The 22,290-nt window shown below is 40.5% G+C and overlaps 1 protein-coding gene across 1 annotated transcript; it reads right to left on the bottom strand.

The window, feature by feature from the left end:
• Positions 1 to 4,810: 4,810 nt before the first annotated feature.
• LOC108787119 (keratin, type I cytoskeletal 15-like) lies at positions 4,811 to 12,168 on the bottom strand. Its single transcript, XM_018556583.1, has 6 exons — positions 11,698 to 12,168; positions 10,986 to 11,068; positions 6,884 to 7,040; positions 5,612 to 5,773; positions 5,121 to 5,246; positions 4,811 to 5,035 (listed from the first exon to the last, which is right to left on the bottom strand). Exons 1-6 carry the CDS (start codon positions 12,166 to 12,168, stop codon positions 4,811 to 4,813), a joined length of 1,224 nt encoding a protein of 407 aa, XP_018412085.1.
• Positions 12,169 to 22,290: the final 10,122 nt, after the last annotated feature.

The following is a 22,290-nucleotide window of genomic DNA, read 5'->3' as shown; positions in this document are numbered from 1 at the left end:
AAGCCCACCTTGCTCCAGCATCAGTAGTTACTCACAGAAAAAAGTCCAATCGCATACCAATCCATACCAGTCCAGTTGCCAATCAGCTGCCAGCTCCGTTTGGGTATTAGAAAAGGGTTCGAGCAATAGAAAGGAAACAACGAGGGATTCCTCAATCAACACTCGCAAGCATTGATAGAGGAATCTGCCCTATTTTTTTTTCCCATTCAGCTCGCAGGTTGAATGGGAAAAAAAATAAAACCGTGTATACCTGGCTTTAGCTATCATGCCCTTAAAAGATAAGTGCACTTTAGGGCAAAGGGGCAAAAATAACAGAGATCCGCCTGCCGCAGGCTCTATTGTTTATTTACATCCTGCGCCGCACGTCCTCTCAGCCCCATTGATTTCTGTGGGACTCTTCTACCTTCATCCCCTGGCCGGGAGACAAAGGTGGACGAGACCCATAGACTTCTTTATTATCATTTATCAAAGAAGTGATTTCTCACATTTGATCTATGCCTAGCCTGTTAAATAAATAAATAAAATCAAAAGTTATTACTTATTATAGTTGTGGGGTCTGCCTGGGGCTGACCTTTAAAAAAAAATTAAAGATCAACTTTTATTTCACCTCCAGCACTTTTTGAGTTTAAGGGGTTGATTTACTAACCTTTTAAACACACCACGAACGTGTATACACCTCTGTAGTGTGTTCCCTCCCAGCATGATCTATGGGAGGAATCGAAACACCTTTGTAGTGTGTACACACCCAGCAGGTGTGTTGTGCAAAGCCCTGCAATGAATTGCAAGGTAATGTGGTGTAAATTAGCTCTATGTTATGTTGCTTGCGTTGATGAATGCAGGAATGTAAATGCATGAGCTAACCATTTTTGTCTAAACTGTGAAGCAGCATTATATATGCATCATGTGCATGATTTTTCCATATATGGCATTAGTGGAAATATGCTTTTAGAGACTTTTTGGTTGATAAATACCTTTTGCTGTGTGAAAATCACACACACCTGGTGCGTGCGTGTGTTTAGGTTAGTAAATCACCCCCTAAGACTCCATTCAAACCTGAGCATGAGCGTTTACATGCAGATTTGGGGCGCTTTTTTTATTTTTCAGGCATATTCAGATTAGTGTTTTTATTTTGGTCAATTTAAAGCAAGAGGAGATGGTTGTTTGAACTTGAAAAACGCACATTTTCATGCATTTTTCAGGCGCTCCCATTGAAGTTTATGGCTCCCGCTAGAGCCAGAACTGCCCCATTCTGCTTCAAAAGTAGCTCATGTACCTTTTTGAGTTTCAGACGTCACAGGTACAGGTGCCTGAACACTCATATTTGAACAGGCACGTTTTAAAAATGGGGTTTTGAGCATTGAGCATTTTGGAGCTTTAAGGTTCAAGCTACAAAATGCTCAGGCGAGAATTAGGGCTTAATGTCTTGTCAATTAAGCAATGGAGGGACCAAGGGAGGCACTATGGCTGTGCTTAGGGCATCAGTTGCCCTCAATCTGACCCTGCTGATAGACTAAGTCAACAGTTGGAAGGCATAATTCTTTACTGTGTTTCTGTATGGTTTTGGGTGTTCCCACCAATCTTTGCATGTTCTAGAACCTCCTGTTACATTCCCCACAACATAAACTAAGTAAAAAAGTCCACCAGGGACAGTGGGAACCCCGTACAATGGGCACAACAGGTGTGCTGACCCAGGAACCTAGTGAGGAGATTTGACCAATATGTTTAACTATACAGAATCTTTTAAAAAACAAAACATACATTTTGGGTGGCCTGACCTTTTAAATATTTATAAAATAGAAGTAAATCATAGAGAATATCAGCCAAGAGAAATAATTGAACACAACACAATTATATTTTGCACAACCCATGAAGACCTTTATTGAATTTAAAGCAAATGTATTGCCTGGTGAAATCAGATATGAAATTAAAATTTTTATCTGTGCAGGTACCTCATATATAGCCACTTGATAGTAACAGAAGCATAACATTGTGCTGCTATGTAATGCTTAGTGTGCTCACTTAGAGAATAAGACAACATATAGACTTATAGACTTAATAAAGACTACCTATTGCAGTTTACATGTTGGACAATAAGGGGGTCCTTACAGGGTTCATCTGGTTGCACAGTAGAACTGGGTTGTAGTGGATGCCTTCATTCGCCATGGGGAACTGGTCTTTGGGTTATGGTGGCATCTTAATACCGCTTGAGGGTGGAAGTAGAGATGACAGTCCCACCAACTTCCTCCTTTATAAAGGCTTGTACTTTGGGGGTGGTTGAGGTTGTTGTGTTGGATCCTGAAGAAAAGGATTACGTTATTAATGTAATTGGTCTGTTTAGAGTAACTATGCAGCTTGTAGATAAGCTGGCAAGTGCTCTGTATTGTTACTTTCAAACTGGCTGGCATATATGTGATTCACTGGGAACAGGACTGGTTTAAAGCCCAATTCCAGAAAATATAAAGACCATTGAGTTTCTCTTCCTCCCTTCCATGCTGTTGACAGTGATAAAACACTAGTTTGCGTTCAAAACCTTCCCCTCCGCAGCATACACAGTGCTGTGCAAGAAGTATCTGTGCGCTGCTAAGAGAGGTCATTTGTCTACCAACCCACCACCAGTCACAAAGCCACACTGCTTGCTGAAGTAAGTTTGGTGGGGGTTATGCATACACCCCTTAAAGTGTATGTCCAGCCAAAGACTTTCTTTTGGATGTAGTGGGATAGGAATAGAACCCTTTTGAGTATATACTGCTTTCCAGACCTCTCTCTCTGCTAAAGTGACAATGGTTTCAAATGTTTTCATTTGATTCATTTGATTTCATTCTTTCTAACGTAGTACTGGATAACAGTAAAAACATAAAGAGGTTCTAATCTTTCCCCTAATCTTTCGCCCTGGGACTATGTACTTTACTACTTTTTATATTTATATATACCCCTGAGTGTATCTAAATCCAAACCTTTTCTTTAGTATTAGATGGCGTTGAAGGGTAATACCATCATTCAGGCCATTATTGCGGTTTCTGTCCTCATTAGGGAGAACTACCCTATCTAAATGTCCTGGTGACCACAGACCACCAGGACTGAACCTAGGAACCCATGTTTTGCTGACAACTGTCTAAGAGATGGCTTCACTCACTTAGTAGAGATTTGTTCTCATTTCCTGTTGTCTCCTCAATGGGAAACAAAAAGCAAAATAAGCTCGGGAGGAGTTTTAACCATTCCTCTTTAATAGCTTTAGATGTACTTTAGGATGTCAATTTCTTTGCTTATTGTGAGTTATGTGACTATTATTCCACATTGGTGTGAAAGCAAACATAAGAAGTTGCCATTTAATTGAAAGTGGACTTGCATTACATTTTAAACTTAAAAGCTTCAAACTTAAAAACACTAGGCATCTTGTGTTACCTGCTCTAGGACATGATGTCTACTTTTGAAAATGCAAAATAGAGTACAGGTACACTTTAGAATATTATAGTACAGTTCTGCTCAATTCCATTATTTACCTGATTGCAGCCCTCCAATAGAAATTCTGGAGAAAAAAAACAGGAAAACAATACATTGGCATTACTATAATAATACTTAAGCAGTATTGCTGTGAAAATACTAAAAGCATTACAGTTCACATAAACAGATCATATGATCCCACTTCAACTGTACAGTAAATTGATATATTTCAATGATATCAAAGTGTCCATTGCGCATCCTTAATATCTTCTGAAAGTGCTTTTTCAGTAACAATGGATAGTCATGTACCACAGCAAAAACCAAGGGGTGTAACATACATCAGTCTAACAATTATTTACTATCAGTTAGCCTGGCATGGTTTCCATTGTTTCCCCACAGACTGGGGTCCATGCCTTGTTAATAAAGTGGCAGTGCCAGAGAATGTAAGGGCATTACTATCCTATCAAAAGGCTTTGACCCAATACCCCATTCCTGGAATATTAACTGTTCCTGCCATATTGTCCAACAAATTCAACAAGAATAGTGGGACCCTCCATTGAATAGCATTAAATGTAGGCCGAGCTAGAAACCCAAGTGCATAAATCTCATTGCCTGCATCCACAACATCCATAAGGAACAGCTACATGATTTCTTTCTTGCAGCATCTACCCAGAATTAAAATCTATACACCATAAAAATAAATAAGCAGTTCAGGCTAAAATATTCACCTTCAATCTGGGGCTATTTCCTGTAGTGCTTTCTTTTAACCACAAAATGTCTTCTCAATGGAATGATGCCCTGCAATACTCAGAGGGAGCATCATCACATCATCCTTCATTCACAGTATAATAATCAGGGGGCGTCATCACATCAGCACTGCTCACTGCATCATCCAGGACTGCTCACCACCGGAGAAGGCCATGTGGAAGACTAGGTAGGGGGAGGGGGGCTCTTTAAATATAAACTTTGCTTGAAATTACCCTTTTAAAAAGAGCTCTGATTATTAGTTTTGGGTGAAATGCTACTGGTCTGAATACCTGTGACAGTATGGCTTAGTTACAGTTTGTTTCACTTTTTCAAAGCCATTTAAAATTCCTGAGCCAAGATTGTCACCCGCCATATCGGAGAACAGCTCAGATAGTTTTCCTGTTAATATCAATGTAGAGTCCATTATAGCCTGCCTAGGTGGCGGAAAGCGGTTGGTGTAGGACATTTAAAAAACAAATCACAGAATTTGCACCATTACATGTGATTTTAAGGACTAAAGCATTTGCTCGTTATTTATAAATTTGCCTTAGTGCAAAGCCATGCCCCTGACTGCCTGTTGCAAAGAGGAACAGACACATAAAAGTAAAAGATAAATCCATCCTTACTTCCCACCCTCTCCCTCCATAAGCTGGTGATACGTGGCAATCTCCTGTTCCAGCCTGCTCTTGATGTCCAGCAGAGTTGTATATTCTTGGTTCTGGCGTTCAAGGTCTGAGCGGAGATCTGCAAGCTGAGCCTCAATGCCACCGATAATGTTTTGTATCTGGTAGAGCTGTGCTGCATAGCGGTCTTCTACATTAGCAACAGAGGATTCCAGACCGGCTTTCTAGATGGAGAGAATAGGTTTGTATAAGAGTCCTGGCAGAATTGCTCCTTTAGGGGTTGTTGAGCAATAAAACTCTTGTACTTACGACACTCAGGAGAGACTGAAGTTCATTTTCTAGACCCTGGAGGTTGCGCCTCAAATCTGTGCTTTCTGATTTGACGCTTTGAGCTTGCTGTGTGTTGGTGACAACCTCATTCTGTAGTGCTTCAGCCTGGGAGAAGATAAAGAAGTAACTGATTGATCTTAAAATTGTACACAGGCCCCATAGAAGTCCATAGGGTTCCACTGCATATGCATAATCAGCGGAAGGATTTCAACATCAGCAGGCTGTGGCCAAGATGCATCTAGGGTTGGGATGGGTGGGTTACTTTCGGTCAGGACGGCTAGGGAGGCATGTTAGTACATTGCAGTTTATGCAGAAAGCTGTGTCCACATGTCAAAGAACTGTATGAACTGTCCTTCCTGCACACAGGAGGGAGCAATGTTTAGAGCGTATAGGAAGAAAAATACATAGGTAGAAAGGGAGTTTTACTTTGTGGATTATATTGTTTCAGTTTCCATGATATAATGAGATACCTGGCTTAGGAACAAAGCTTCAGCTTCTCGTCTGTTCTTATCAGCAATGTGTTCGTACTGTTCTCTAAGTTCATTGAGGGTCCTCAGGAGGTCAATTCCAGGAACAGCATCCAACTCTACATTGACTGTGCCGGCTGCCTGCTCTTTCTTCTCGCCGACTTCCTGCATGGGACACAAATTAATTTCAATAAATGATAAGAATCATGACTTGACAGAAAAGGCTGCTCGATGTCTATATTTCTGTTAATACATTGTGCCTTTCCTTGCATTTTTTTTTTGTAGGTATATTTGCTTTGAAATTGCAGAGTAGCTTACCAGAAATTAACATAGCCTTTGAGAATACAGAATCTAGTTTCCAATGACTGATATTGTTGCTGGAATTGAAGCAAACATGTGCTTTGCAAAGGCAGGGTATAGTAACAGGTTCACCTAACTGCCCCCTGTTCTGTTCCTTAGCAGGACAAACCTTTCCTTAACACACCCGTCTAATGGTGTGAAGGATACTGTAATTTACCTCCCTCCCCCCCATGTGACAATGTTTATCATTGGCCTAATTCTGCCACAATTGGGTTACATGGGCAAATCAAAGTGTTGCTTAAAAGTCAAAGAGTTCTTGTGTTTACAGCAGATCTACCCATCGGTGTCCTAAAGATTTTTAAAGTGAACAGGGTTGTTTTATAGCCAGTGCATTCTACCTCCCTGCTGCTGCCCTTCTGTTCCTTTCACCACCACCACCACGTTTGCCCACTGGAGCAACGTACAAATGTTTCTAGGTATTGAGCAAGTGGCTCTCTGCCCTTCCTATCATAATGTAGCAAAGGGTTCCTGTGGTGGGATGAGAAAGGTCTTCAGCCCGTGTAAACTTAATTGAGCGTGAATTTCGGTCTAAATAGGTATTTTTTTTATTCTTGTAGGCAATAAGGGCACTTTTGGCCTAAAAGAAAGGTAAGCATCAGCAGAGATGAGCTAATAAGTAAACAATTGCTTTGCCATTGATGGGCAAATACAGGTTTACTTTAACAAACTGGTGAGGTAATGGACCCTGTACTATTCAATGTTCAATTCTACCCAGAATAATCATTTTGTGGTAGAGATATTGCATTGCAGTGGAGACTAAAGAATTACTTTTTCCTTAAATGTAACTCATAAAAGAATTTGCATATCCTTGTACATTCATAAGAATCCAACATCTCTCTCTAATAAGGGCATATTTTTATAGTTTTCCAACTTCAGTACAATGATCTGCTGTGGCTTGACATCAACCTTACTTACCTCCTCATGATTCTTCTTTAGGTAGGCAAGCTCTTCCCTGAGGCCTTCAATCTGGAGCTCTAGGTCAGATCTGGTCATGGTCAGATCATCCAAAACACGTTTCAAACCATTGATGTCGTTTTCCACACTCTGGCGCAGGGAGAGTTCATTTTCAAACCTGGACAAAGAAGAGTACAATGAATGACTGCATGTTCAGCAAGGGCCAAGGCAACCCAAAAAATAAAAATAATGCCATCCATTTTGAAGCATGAAACTACAGAAAGTTTTACTTTTAGGCAGACCAAAGGAACATAACCTAGCTGCTCATCTGGTATTCATTTTCTGCCCTTGGCTTCTGCGGAAAAGCACATTTGCCAGTAACACTACCACCAGAATATCCCTGAATTAAATGAGGCCTAGGTGTTCTGTGCTCCACCCTGTCCTGGAGATTGCTGTAGCCTTGCCCACACATTTTAGCTTATGTTCATAGAAGTAGGATAGCGCATTGTAGCCCAAAAGCTACACCCAATTTCTTGGGGCCCTTGCACTGTAACTGCTTGCCAATATGTTTTTTTAGACCGGGGTATAAGGGGAACTTGCCAAGGGTCACAATCTTCTCCCAAGTGCACATAAATGCATGACTGAACAGAGCCTCAACATATGAGGTAGCACAGGATAGAAGCATGTGAAGATGCAGCAGACCCACTCAGAAACACAAGACGACTGCTAAATATGGGAGCCCTGGATTTACATAATGTTTAGAATAAAGGCGAATAAGAGAACTATCTCAATGTAGTAGCTTGTAGCTGGGTACCTTTGAGGGTCATATACACGTGCTCCAAGCCTCATTTTTCGGTAATGTTTTCAAAGTTCATAATATGAGTTTACTTCTTGCCTTAGTTGCTTTTTGAACTGTAACCAGCACATTATTCTCTGCCTACCCTTTTAGCTTTTCATAATGTTGCTTAACATCCAAACTTTAAAGACATTTTAGATTTTTTGGCAGGAGGTCAGGTTTTGACTTCTGTACTTATTTAATAATGCAAACAACTATTGTCTGTAGAAACCATAACAACCAATTAGATGTCATTACATAGCACGATAGTTTAGCCAACTCAGAAAACAGATATCTGGTTACTAAAGGTGCCCATACACTGGTCGAATTTCGTCTGGTTTTTAATGTACCGGACAAATTTCTCACAGTGTGTGGGGCTGCCAGCTCCCTTTCAGCCGCCATTCCTTGTTCAGCTGATCGAAAGAGCTGGCTGGAAAATTTTCGATCGTTCAGAGCCGGCAGCCAATCAGCTGCCTGCCCTGATCGGGTATTCTGGTGTTGGTGTGTTGATGGAAGAATCGGGTCAATTTTTTTCGTTCAGCTCACAGGTTGAACGAAAAAAATGTATAAGTGTATGGCCAGCATTAGGCAAATATTTTTTTGGACATTTCACCTGTAACTTATGTGTTTTTCATGTTTATTTAATGAACCTTTTCCCCAAGTGTCATGCTCTCCTATTATTATGGACAATCAATTAACAGTCGATGACCTCACGGCTGTCAAAGTGGGATTTAAACCTTAACTCCAGGTACATATGTGAACTGATACCCAAGCCAACAGATTTTTGAAATTCTGTTAAGCCAATCTTATGATCCATATACCCTGTTAGACAACAAAAACAAGTCAATGGCTCCACTTCTGTCCATTTCAGTTAGGATGTGCAGTTTGTTCACCAACCAGCATGTTGACTGGTCAATGAAGGGGAATTATTAAAGTGAAGAGATTATCATACTGCTAGATACTAGTCCAACAACAGTTCGACTCAAACATCGGTATTTCGTGTACACACAAGGGCATTTGGCGGGCTATTCACCCGCCGAGCACCCCACGAGGCATTTTGCACCGCACAGTGCCCTGTGAAGCCCTGATTGGGTAAAGCAATGCACCAAAGTCTTGCACCACAGGTCAGGTGCAAGACTTTGCCAACTAACTGCACAGTGCACTGTAAGAGATATGATTGGGTCACCCCAATTTCCTGCCCTGCCAGGCCTATGCTCATATCAAGGGTCTGGTTAGGAATTTTAGGAGGGACTCCATGTCCCCCCCCCCATTTTTGGGGGTGGGGTTCCTCCTTAATATTCCTACCAGACATTACGGCCTGGCATGACTGAGGGGGAAACCCTACCTGTGTTTTGTTTTTTTTAATCGGGGTCCCTCCTAAAATTCCTACTGGACCTTAAGAGTCTAATATGACTTTTGGGGGGAACCCCACACTTTTTTTTCTTTTTATTTAAATGGGCTCCCTCCTAGCATTCCTACTAGACCTAAAGGGTCTGGTATTGTTTGAGAGGTGGAACTGCACACTTTTTTTTTTCTTTCCTTATAAATGTCACTTTTTGTTGTAGCAGGTTCTATACATATTTTTTGTCATTGATACATGTCCCCCAGGGCAGTACCCCAGACCCCCATACCCTTTTTATGGCCAATAACTTGCATATACACCTTCAGAAAGGGGACATTTCGAAGTTCGAGTTCAAACTTTTTCCATGTTCTAAAGTTCGAACTCGAACCGAACTCAGATGTGTTCGGACCATCTCTACTGCAAACTTTGTTTTGCAAGCTTCCAGGTTTAGATTGACAGCATTTGTACAATGTATTAGAGCCTTACTGGCTCACAGTGTTGTTCCTACCCTGTCTGTGGCCTGCACAATTCAAGACATTAAAATAAATTAGCACTAAAGACAGATTTAAGTACTTATTGATTATAAAAGTACATTTTATTGCTAGCCTTAAAGCTAAACTATGGTTAGGTATAAAAGACATGTCCAGTCCTGTATAACTAACAGCGATATTTCCTTCCCCAGAGACACAACAGGAACTGAGTGGATATCCCATGAAATTAAATTGGAACCCCAAATATAAGTTATTCCCCAGAAAAATGTCTTTATTGGAAGATATCCTCTAGACTTCTGTTTTGCTGACCACTGTAATATTTGGTGTACTGTAATATATTAATTGCCCTAAAAAATACTCCCAAACAGGGGGACAGACATCAGTTAAAACCTTACAGAGGTTCTAAACTTTATCTACTCCACCTAAATCTAAAAAATAGATTGGGTTGAAGTTTTACTTTAGGAACTATCTTCGCCCCTGTCCTTGGAAAGAATGGTTATAATTAGGGATTCACTGATACCGATGCTAGTATCAGTGCCGATACCGAGTATTTGGGTTAGTACTCGTACTCGCCCAAATGCTCCGATACCTTTCCCGATACTGGAACTTCCGGTCAGGGGAAGATTTCCTCTCACTGGCAGTGCCACAAAGGGAACATGGAGTCGGGAAGCTGGCTCCATGCTGTTTGGCCGGCTACATGCTGGTTGGCCGGGAAGCCGGCTTCCCAGCAAAACGGCATCGAGGCCGGCCAAACAGATCTGACAATATGGTGACACGACCCCCACCCTGCAGGCACCTCATTCCCCTCACATAGATTCTTAGCAGTAGTCATTACCGTACCAGTCCCTCGGCCAGCTGGGCAGACACCGCTCTCCAAGCTCTCCCGGATCTGCCCACGTAGAGTCGGCTTTCCGGGCAATCAAGAAGCCGGGCAGTGGGTAATGACACGCCGCCTGGCTTCCTGATTGCCCGGGAAGCTGGCTCTATGCTACCGGAAGTACCCGTATCGGTACGTGGTATCGGTGAGTACCGAAATATAAATATCTGATATCTGGTATCTGTGCATCCCTAGTTATAATGTGAAAGTTTGCATCTCCTTGGGTGTTTGGATTTAACAGTAGCTTGTATTAGCAGTTACATTTTTAAACATAGGGTCAACATGGTTTTCACCCAATGTTTATGTGTAGGGAAGAAAATTTCATCTAGAAACCCTAACCTGGTCTTGTAATTGAGACCATTTTTTACAATAAACTCAATTCAAGGAGCATAAGAGTCAAGAACTTATATTAATAGAATCATATAAATAAATAACCATATTAAAACCTAGAACATATACCTCTATGCGATTTGAGTGAGCAAATGATAATGAAAAACTACATTTTTGATTATTGGTAAAAATCACAATGGTCATCAGTTCGGCATTATATCATAACATCATGAACGTCACACACTCACTTCAGCCTGAAGTCATCAGCAGCCAACCTTGCGTTGTCAATCTCTAGAATCATTTTGGAGTTGTTGATTGTTGCCACAAAGATCTAGAAAAGAAATAAGTATTGTATAAAAGTCAGAGAATACATTCAAACAATGCATTAGCAAGGCATTAATCATATGTTTATTCAGTAAATATGGGCAAACCATACTTATATTGTACAACCTGCAGTTATCCATAGAAATACATTTATTTTAAGGTCAGATCTGTAAAACTTTTCTTCTGATTGGATGCCAAGGGTCACAGCACTTGTTTACAATGCTTTTTCTCTTTTGAGTACATTATGTTGTGTTATCCAACATACAAAAATGGAGAACAGTATACGTTGCCTATAGTAACACCCATAGAACATATTGCATAGCTTCCCATAGTAAAGATTAAAGCTAACCAGCACATAAGTCCTTGGCCCAACAAGCATTAGAACTGCATAAATTGATTAGCTTGAAATTAAACTGGTTTGTGTCTGTCAATTCCAGGACAATGGCAAAACCTGTAGCTATAACCTGACTGATTGTTGTAAGCATTATATATACAAGCAGTTTTCTATGCATTTGTAAAACATGTTTAATATTGGAATCTTAACATTAGACATATTCATCTTTGCATAAACAAACCTTTCAACAACAAAGCTATCACAATATGCAACTAGAACATTGCCGAAAGACATTTGTGTACCTTATCACGCAGCTCATCAATACCAGTGTAGAAGCCTGCAAAGCTCTGTTCACGGACAGTCGCAGAACCTTGCTTTGCGTACCAATCACGGATTTTGACCTCGAGATCATTGTTGGCCTGCTCCAAGGATCGCACTCTGTCCAGGTAGGTGGCAAGACGGTCATTCAAGTTCTGCATGGCGTACTTCCCATTTCCAGAGAGCAATCCATCTCCACCAGAACCAGCACTCATGCTAGCACTAAAGGAAGATCCACCACCATAGCCAGCTCCACCTCCAAAGCCAGCTCCACCACCAAAGCCAGCTCCACCACCAAAGCCAGCTCCTCCACCAAGCCCAGAGCGTGCAGAGCCTCCACTGGACATAGAGATCCTGGATCCTCCATAGCCACCTCCATGGACACTCGCTGCCCTGTAGATCCCATCAGACAGCCTGGAGGAGACACCACCGCTCTGACTGAAGCTGAAGCTCATTGTGATAGTAAGTAATGGTCAGATGGGATTGATTAGAAAACAGGCTCCTACACAACTTGACAGGAGTCAGGAGTGCAAGTAACCTTGCTACATGGTCTTCTTTTATACCATCAACGGAGAGGTGCGACTAACCAAAAGGGTCATGTTCCATGACATTCTTTACACATCTAGGAACAGAGCCAAGTCTTCTATCCAATCCTTACTGGCCATTTACTGGTTTTGAAGATGATAATTTACATTCTTGCTTTTTTTGCCTTAGGTCAAGCACATTTTAGCTCTCTTGTTTGATTTGTATCACATGTCTGGAGGGCTTAATTTTCAAAATCCATACTGTAAAATGAGTGCAACTTAAATGTGCTACTGCATTTTGTAAAAAAAATACCTGCAAAGCAGTAAATAAGTAAAACAATAAACACGCTTGAAAATAATTCTCAGATTGAGGCAATGCATATCTATGGTATATAGCATAATGTTACATTAAGACTACCAAGATAAAATAGCTTATTTTTGCAATAGCTTATTTTTTTATACAAAAATACATATTTTTATAATAAGTTATCTGAGCTCCTGACATTATTAAGAACCTACACAGTCTTCTTTGATAAGGCAAAGTACAGTCTCTCATTGAGTGCAATTAGAATTGGTGGTATAGTGACCAGAGTGACTTGAGTATGGTTGCCATGGGTAATTTCACTTTGCGTCATCAGTGGTCTTTTAATCAGCTTAGACTGGGCTCACACTGTTGCACTGCATTAAAGGATGTTATGCCATACCTAATGTACCAAAACATACCAAAAAGCTCTATTTTTTGTGGCACATTGCACTACATTGCGTCATAGTGGTTTACTATGTGTTGTGGTGTGCTGCAACACGCTCCCATCAGCAAAGTGTGATGGGGTGCCATACTGCATGGCAGTGGTGTAAATGGGGCCTCAATATGTTAGCTAAATAGACATCAGATTTTGATAATCTGTTTAAGATTAAATGTATTTGTTTGTCCATTGCTTTTAGACTTAATAAAAAAATTAGACTAGTGACCCATTTTACACCTTATATATTGTTGCAGGATACAAGTGTGTATGTGCATGTATTATATGATTAGAATTATATGGAAGAATTAGACATTATGGTGGTTAAAGGCTGCCCATAGAAAGCTTGATGTAGAACTCTAGCCATTATTTTAGTAGTGTGCGCGGGTTTGAGCCAACGGGTGCAACTGTATCGATAGCAGCCCTTACCCCTGCTACGGCAGGCAGAGGCTTCAGGGGTCTTTGTGGGGCCTGCAAGGGAATTGTAAAAAAGGAAGTATTTTCTTTGATCTATTTAATCCTCCAGCCACCTTCACACTGTAAACTGAATTTTAAAGAGAGGACTATATTCTGTACATCAATCCACCCACCCAAGCCAGCTTAGTTCCTGCCAGCCTCTATGGAGAAGGAGTCAGGAAGCTCAGCATATCAGACAGGTGGTAGTGACAACCTTGCCACAAAAAAAAAAAACAGCCTGTGCAATTTTTTGGGGATAATTTAGGCACCTTTGCCAGGCAGGTATCTGTATGATGCTATTGTCATCAATTCTAGTTTGGCCAGACAATGGCCACCATTATAAATGGTTGTTCGGGTTTTATGATAGCTCTAGACCATCAGTGTTTATGAGGGCTTTTATTAGTTACCGATTACACAATTCATGTTTCTGGTTCACCAATTTAGCTTTATGTGCCACCGCACCACATCATGCTTTCTCATTAGACAACAAATTAGCATAATTGCATCTGTCATTTGAGCAGGCCTAGGAAGCAGTAAAGCTGACCCTGAAGCAGTAATGGTAACCTTCAAAAAAGCCGAGTGATTGTCCTGACTAGCAGAGGGGACTTACAGTATATTGAGAATAGCTGGACAAAATTACAAACTGGTAAAACTGTTAGTGGCTTTTATTAATTGTGCTATATAAGCCATGACACCAATGTTTATGGAGGGTGATACTAGGGATGTGGTAAAGAGAGCTATAATTGGCTTTGCAATGAAGGCAAAATGTTGGTTCTGAAGATAATTGGAACTCTAGCTATTTTTTTTCTTGTGAGGAACAGCTAGATCCTCAGTTCTTAATAATATCCGTATCCCCAGAAGGCATGAATTCTGTTCACTTTTAATTAACCCTATAATGTTACAGAATGTTATAGCCACCAGGCCTGCAATTACAGTAACATTTTTGCTGTCACACAAGTCCTCTTCTTCTCGTCACACTAGCAATGCTATCACTCACCAGTGGCAGGATCACTATGCAGGTTACAGCAGAGCAGTAAAACATTTGTCTGCTTTCACATGACACTACTTTGCTGGCTGGATGAGCAAGGTGCCACCACTGGCAAATTACAATTAGCAGTGTTGTTGTCAGGGATGCCTCCTTCATCAAGCCAGTAAGGAAGGGACACATACAAGCAGGTAAATTATACATCCATCCACATTTTAACAATCCTATCTCTGGTAGGTTTTGGCCAATGACAGAATCGTTATTGTGACATGGGCCTAACGCTTTGTTCACCCCTAGGTGTTTTGTCGCTCAAAGGTAAGCGTAGCAAAATGCTCAAGACAAGGAATCCCATTTGCTTGTCTTGAGTGTGACAAAACACTCAAGACAAGGAAACCCATTCATTTTATTGGCCCCTGTTCAAACCTGAGCATTTTTGTCGTAATCAGAAAAACACCTGTCCCTGGAAAAAGTACATGAACTACTTTTTGGCAGATTAAAGCCCTTTTTGATCCCATAGACGTCAATGGTAAACTTTGTGCAGCAAAACGCTGAGGTACGAACAGGGTTCATAGAAATAAATGGGATTCCTTGTCTTAAGCATTTTGTCGCCCTTTAGCTCTGAGCAACAAAATGCCTAGGTGTGAAAGGGGACTAATAGACATTGCAATAAACCATTACTCAGAAATCTCAGCGTACTAAATATTCCAATCCAGTGTCATGTAATTGCTGCCTCATAGTAAATGACACAACAGCATTGCTGCTTGTTACTCAGGGTGATGTTCTTGATAATGAATAGTGGAGCATACCTAAGCTTTGAATGATAGCATGAGTGCTTATAGTCTCCACTGAGAGCACTTCTGACAGGGTGACAACAATTGAAAGACTGAGATAGAATGAGAACACTGTCACCTTTAAATATGGCAGGATTATAAGGTATTATATATACAGTGTATATATAATAAAGTAAGCACGGCTTAGAAGTGATTAAGCATACACCAGTTTTGCCTTGACACAGTAAAGAATGCAAGTTTATCCCCTGCAGTTACTAAATATTTCATTTCAGCTTTCCTACAAGTCCTCTCATTCCCAAGGGCTTGTGGGGGTTATCTATCTAAAAATTTTCACCTGTCAGCATGCTGTAGAGGGCCTGAGAACAGTAGTCCGGAACTTACACCTTAGCTGCATGCCACGGTTTGCCACTGAGGCAAAATAGGCCGTAGGGTCACATTAAGGGACGCTCTGCCCTAATTACAAGCTATAAACTTGCTGAACTATTTCTGTTATTATCGCTTGGAGTGATTGTTAAATGATTTTCATGTGAATTCATGCAGGAGAACAATATACCGTGTAGTGAAAGTTGATATCTATTGTCGAATTCATTTCAATACATTTTTATTATAAGTTTGCATGTATTAAGAAAGCTGTTCAACTTTCCTGTGTTGTTGTATACAGTGTCATATAAAGATTGGAACAGGGTATGGGTTTTTCTTTTAAAGTGTATTAGTTTTAGACCCAGCCAGGAGGTGGGGTGGTGTAGAGTTGGGTAAAGTGGTAAGTGTGCAGGCCGAAGAGAGAGACATGAAGAGTGCTTAGGGGAATCTCAGTCTTCCCTACAGGGCAAAGAAGTGAGGTACCTGAGTTGGGATATGGACAGACCAAAATGTGACGTGACTATGGGACGCATAGGTCATATAAGAAAAATAATGCATGAGTATGCAAGCTTCCCTCCTCTTGCAGAACTGGAACCGTGAAATCATACCTTAGCAAATATGTTTAATGATGCACTGTACTGCCACAAGTTATTTGGATATGTGGCATTACAAATCAGTTTAGACATTTGCAGTTTTTTTTATGAGAAATTCAGTAAACACCTTAAGAAACATGATAAGCAGAACTCTATCAGTCTCTATTTCTTGTTCAATAAAATCAATATGGCCTATAACTGTGGATAGAAGATGTTAAATAGTGAAGGAGTAATTGACCTATGCCAGGAGGACTTGAAATTCATGGGTGTCCCCGTTACTTAATCTGACCAACCATAAGTTCTCATACAATTCATACCCACACAGCTACCTCCTCATGTATCACTTGCCCCCCCTTTTAGATTGTAAGCCCTCACGGAAAGGGCCCTCCTTACCATCTTGTCTTAAATTGTATTGTGATTGTAATGTCTTCCTTATATTGTAAAACGCTGCGCAAACTGTTAGTCCTATATAAATCCTGTATAATAATAATCATCATTAGAGTTGGAGCATTCCACTGGCCTTTAATTATCTTCTAGCTGGGCGTTGTGTGAAAATGAACCTAACACATGGAGTATAGTCTATGACCACTCCCATGTAGAAACTTCAGTTAGGTTCTTGGATGCCTCTAGGATTCTGAGGTTTAGAAGAACAGCCGAAAGATGGCACATTCAGTTCTAACCTTTACAAGATCATATACATATCTGCATATAATGATTGTATGCAAATACAAAAATCATGCAGTTGTATTCTCCTCTTGAATACAGACCTCCTTATAGTTCCAGTAACATCAGGGATGTCAATAACACAAAGCAATTTTGGTAGATTTGGAAAGAGGTGCTTTGGGTCCCTTTTACATTTTGGATGGCAATATTTTGCTATTTTGCACAAAGCATGACCAGAAACAACCCATAGCCAACAGGAAAGATTGTATAATAAAGCAAGGTGAGAATCTTAGTGGTAAAGGAGATGGTAAAATACAGGGGATTATTTGGTATCCAAAGGTCTTAATTTTTTTGGAATTGGTGGAAAAAACTATTGCTGCAGCATTGGTTAAGGGTTAGGTTTAAGAAGCAGCAGGTAGCATCTATAGTATACTACAAGAACATTAAAGCCCAACTCTGGGGAAAAAATTATAATTTACACAACTCACTGGGTGGGTAAATTATCACTAAAAAGATGCATCTTATGTGTGGATGGCTGCTGCAAAGTATAAAAATCTTACCTTGCAACAGGCCAGCTCCTACAAATGATGTAGGATTCCTACCCCGTCCTCTCCTCCTCCAATCACAAAATTCCTTGTGTTCTTTGAGAAAATTACACAACATTTTGTGAATGGGCAAGTAGTGAGGAGGGGTGAGAATGCGACTGGAGCACTTCCCTGTTTGAGTCGTATCCCTCACTCCCCGCTGCGCCCAGAAGCCAAGTGTTATGGCGTGCTTCAAGGTAAGATTTCTATATTTTGCAGCAGCCATCCACACATAAGATGCATCTTTTTAGTGATAATTTACCCACCCAGTGAGTTGTGTAAATTATAATTTTTTCCCCAGAGTTGGGCTTTAATGTTCTTGTAGTATACTATAGATGCTACCTGCTGCTTCTTAAACCTAACCCTACTACTACTTGCTAATATGTGTTAATATTAGACATGTGCGATTCGTTTCGTTCCGAATCGAAATTCGGACGAATTTTCGGAAATTCGGACATTCGGATGTATCCGAATTCCGAATTACAGACATAACGAATGCAAACGAATCCGAATTTCCATTTCCGAAATTCGGTAGCGTTCGTACGAACGTTCGTTTCGTTTTCTGTTCTTATTAGTCTATTATTCGTTTCTTATTCGTTTCGTTCGTTGGAGCAAAGTGACATTAGAGGAGAAAAAATGTTTTTCCCCCTCAAATGTTACTTTTGCTGCAAACGAACGAAACGAATAAGAACAGAAAACGAAACGAACGTTCGTACTAATGCTACCGAATTTCGTCCGAATCCGAATTCCGAATCCGAATTGACTTTCACACCCGAATCCTGAAAAACGAAATAACACAAATCCGAATTTAGAACGAAACGAAACTAAACAAATTTTTTGGCAGTGCACATGTGTAGTTAATATACAGTATATGTGTCTTCACTTCCATGATCTACCCAAGTATCCTCCTTTACTGATTAGATTACAGTGTAGGCACTGCCATTGAGAGCCTAATTCTAGTCTGAGCAGATGCACAGAAGCTTATTATAAAAACAGTTAAAGGATACGTGCACTTTTAGCAAAATAACCTAATTGCCCTTTTTTCTTCCCCATGCTAAGTAGGTCAACAGGTTGATGGGAATTCCATTGACACGAATTGAATCCAAGACAAGCATGAACATGGAGTGCATTACAGATCTAGGAAGATTTTGAAGCAAGGTGGAGATCAGGCAGTAAAAAAAATGTGTTTAGCATGATGAAGGGGGGAACCATGTATAGTGCACTATTATACAAAAAATAGCACTGCTCCAGGTCGGTCCACGTTACCCTGCCTGGTGCCTGCTTGCCTGGATCGTCTCCGGTAAAATAGCAAAAGGTAAGAAATGCGGCACACCAAACTCAATGTGACTTCTTTATTGACATCAATTAAGCATATTCAGGAGACATCCAGACAAACATTTCTAGCATGTTTTTTTAATGCAATCATTGATTCTATGATTAAAGCAACACTAAACTCAGGAGGTACACCTTCAAAATACATTCAAGTACCATAACTATTAACAAAAATGTAGCTTATTTGTGCATCACTCGGCTGTAGATCCTCAAATCATCTCTGAATTCATGCTGACACTGTCCTTCCTTCTGGAGGGTGGCTACTTTTGTTCCCGATGGTCCCTGTGTGTGTTGTAAAGTAGCCACCGCTCCAAGCTCACTCCTGTGATGGACTACAATCTCATATTTTAGTTTACTAATTTGTATTGAGATTGTAGTCTATCACGGGAGCGAGCTTGGAGCAGTAACTACTTTACAACACACACAGGGACCATGGGGAACAAAAATAGCCACCCTCCAGAAGGAAGGACAGTGTCAGCACTAATTCAGAGATGGTTTGAGGATCTACAGCTGAGAGATACACAAATAAGATACATTTTTGTTAATAGTTAAGGAACTTGAATGCATTTTTTTAAATTTAACTCCTGAGCTTAGTGTCACTTTAGTTGCAGAATGCCTGGAACAAGTTAGAGAATCTTGTCTGGATGTTTCCTCAACATGCCTAACTGATGTCAATAAAGAAGTTGCATTGAGTTCAGTTTAACGATATAATTACCTTTTGCTATACTGCATCATACTAACAGAATTTAAAGAAATTATTTCATAGATTTTTTGCAAAATGTGTGAAAAATCTAAATGGTATATATTCCTGGACTTCTTTAAGAACATTTGACCAATCATCAAGAGTTAAAATATATTTATCCTGAAATAAAATCCCACTTGTGAAGTGCCGCATTATTTCATATAATGAACAGAGCTGTTCAAACAAAATTCATTGAAGTTTGGCAGACAATATACTTCATCCTGAGCTGTATCACATCAGAAATATTTACTTAGCTTTTTAAGTTAGAATCATCTGTCAGCCCCACATCACAGGCTTCGTTTATTGTCCACATGAGTGCAATTTACTAACAAGTACAGTAGAGACAGTATCGGTTGTGTAATGCTAATGGTATCTTGTTGACTGTTTTGAACTGACCTGAAAGCTGTTTTTGTAAATTATGTTTGTCTGTAAATAATGTTTTTATTACCATGTGTCACACATCACACTTAGAGCAATTACAATTATGAAGAACTTCCATGATCATATGTTTAAAGCTATATGCTATTCATCGGGGTTAATCTGACATACTGAACATATACTGCTCAATAGGTGCAGAAAGGGTTTTTTTTCCCCACAGGACAGAGGTACAATGGCAAATGCCCAAACAGCTCAACAGGACAGGATGTCTCCATTATTGCCGCCTACTGTTATACCAGTAACATGCTTAACTGTTTGCTGCAATAGAGTCACCTCTTTTTAGGAGCTCTAGGTGTTCCAATCACCTCCATGGCCACAGGTGTATAAAATCAAACACCTAGGCATTCAGACTCTTCTACAAACATTTGTGAAAGAATGGGTCGCTCAGTGAATTCAAGCGTGGTACCGTGATAGGTTGCCACCTGTGTCCATCCGTGAAATTTCCTTGCTACTAAATATTCCACGCACAAGTGTTAGTGGGATTATAACAAAGTGGAAACAACTGGGAACAACAGCAACTCAGCCATGAAGTGGTAGGCCACATAAAATGAAAGAGTGGGGTCAGCGCATGCTGAAGTGCACAGTGTGCAGAAGTCGCCAACTGTTTGCAGATAAATCGCTAAAGACCTCCAAACTACGTGTGGCCTTCAGATTGGCACAACAACAGTGCGTAGAGAGCTTCATGGAATGTGTTTCTATGGCCGAGCAGCTGCACCCAAGCCTTTCATCACCAAGTGCAATGCAAAGCGTGGATGCAGTGGTGTAAAGCACACCGCCACTGGACTCTAGAGAAGTGGAGAAGTGTTCTCTGGAGTGACGAATCACGCTTCTCTGTCTGGCAATCCGATGGACGTGTCTGGGTTTGGCGGTTGCCTGACTGCAGTGCGCCAAGTGTAAAGTTTGGTGGAGGGGGGATTATGGTGTGGGGTTGTTTTTCAAGGGTTGGGCTTGGCCTCCTAGTTCCAGTGAATGGAACTCTTAAGGCATCAGCATACCAAGACATTTTGGACAATGTCATGATCCCAACTTTGTGGGAACAGTTTGGGAATGGCCCCTACCTGTTCCAACATGACTGCGCACTAGTGCACAAAGCAAGGCTTTGTAACCTGCCTAGTTGATGTTCCTTCCCAAAAGCTGTTGGCCAGTAGATGTCTTGTCTACCTGTCAGCATAGCCATGGTTTCACTTCCCAATCTGGATTGAAAAGCTGTTATCTCATGTCTAAGGTTGGCCATACACCTATCAATTTTTTCGTTCAACCTGCTGACTGAACCAAAAAAATTGCCCTGATAGTGTGAAAGTTTTCCAGCCGGCTCCTTCGATCGAGGAATGCAGGCTGAAAGGGAGCTGACTGCCCCACACACAGTGTATGTATAGCAACTTTTTTTTACCAATTTAATGATGTTGGGCACCAGCACACAAAAAAAGGTTTATTTTCTGTTCCATAGAGAAAAAAGAAACCGTTTTGTCCCAAATACCTACCAACATAGAGAGAAAATCCATATGAGCAAAAGTCAGCTCCATTTATCATACGTGTTTATCAGGAAGTCTCATCCGTTTACACATTTAAATAATCTATTTGTGTCCTTTGATTTGTGTACTATTTGTGTCCTATTTGTGTCCTTAATATATAAGCACCAATTTTGACTTAATTGATTGAGAAAAGCCCATTGAATTTCCCAATGAAAGAGCAGCATCTGAGCCTCATAGCAACATGAGAACATGTAAGTTGTGCAACGTTATTTAAAAAGGGGATGTACAATTAACCATTGTGAGTATAGCAAAGATGTTTCCTTAGCTGTACTACATGGATAATAATATATTATGTCTCTCTGTACCATGGACCTAAAAAGTCTTACAGGGTTATTCACAAAAGGTGAAGAGTTTGGAGAAGGCAGGAGGCGTGAACAATCTAGGCCAGAATAGCTGATTTGAAATGTGAGCTGAATTGGAGAATTTTTACAAATCAGCTATTTTGTCCTAGATTCTTCACTTCTCCTGCCTTCTCCAAACTCTTCATCCTTTTGTGAATAACCCAGTCTGAGGCATGTAAATTGTACAAAAGCTGCCCACACATGGACTTTTATTATACACCTTGTGTTATCTATCCATGTTGCAACCATGTAGCATGTGTAAAGAGGGAGATGCTATATGTTTGTCTTTAAAGCAAACCTGAAGGGGAAAATACAAAAGTAGAATGAGATAGCTAATTGTATTGGCTGTCAGCACAAACATCTTACATTAATACTTACCTTTCTAGCACTAACCTGGAGCACATTTCACTTGAAATAGTGACTTCCATATTTACCTACAGATTTGCACATCCCATCTCTTGATATGCTTCCAAGGCCCTGGAGCATTATTATGGAG

The sequence above is a fragment of the Nanorana parkeri genome, unplaced genomic scaffold, assembly GCF_000935625.1.
Source record: "Nanorana parkeri isolate BGI_ZX_2015 unplaced genomic scaffold, ASM93562v1 scaffold242, whole genome shotgun sequence".
Lineage (NCBI taxonomy): Eukaryota > Metazoa > Chordata > Amphibia > Anura > Dicroglossidae > Nanorana > Nanorana parkeri.
This window is presented reverse-complemented; position numbering and strand designations above follow the sequence as displayed.

Excerpts from the sequence above, each read along its gene's own strand:
- LOC108787119 (XM_018556583.1), bottom strand. The coding sequence starts at position 12,168 with ATGAGCTTCAGCTTCAGTCAGAGCGGTGGTGTCTCCTCCAGGCTGTCT. Across the intron at positions 7,041-10,985 it reads GCTGATGACTTCAGGCTGAA|GTTTGAAAATGAACTCTCCC; the intron begins GTGAGTGTGTGA and ends TTCTTTGTCCAG. Across the intron at positions 5,247-5,611 it reads AAGCTTTGTTCCTAAGCCAG|GCTGAAGCACTACAGAATGA; the intron begins GTATCTCATTAT and ends ATCTTCTCCCAG.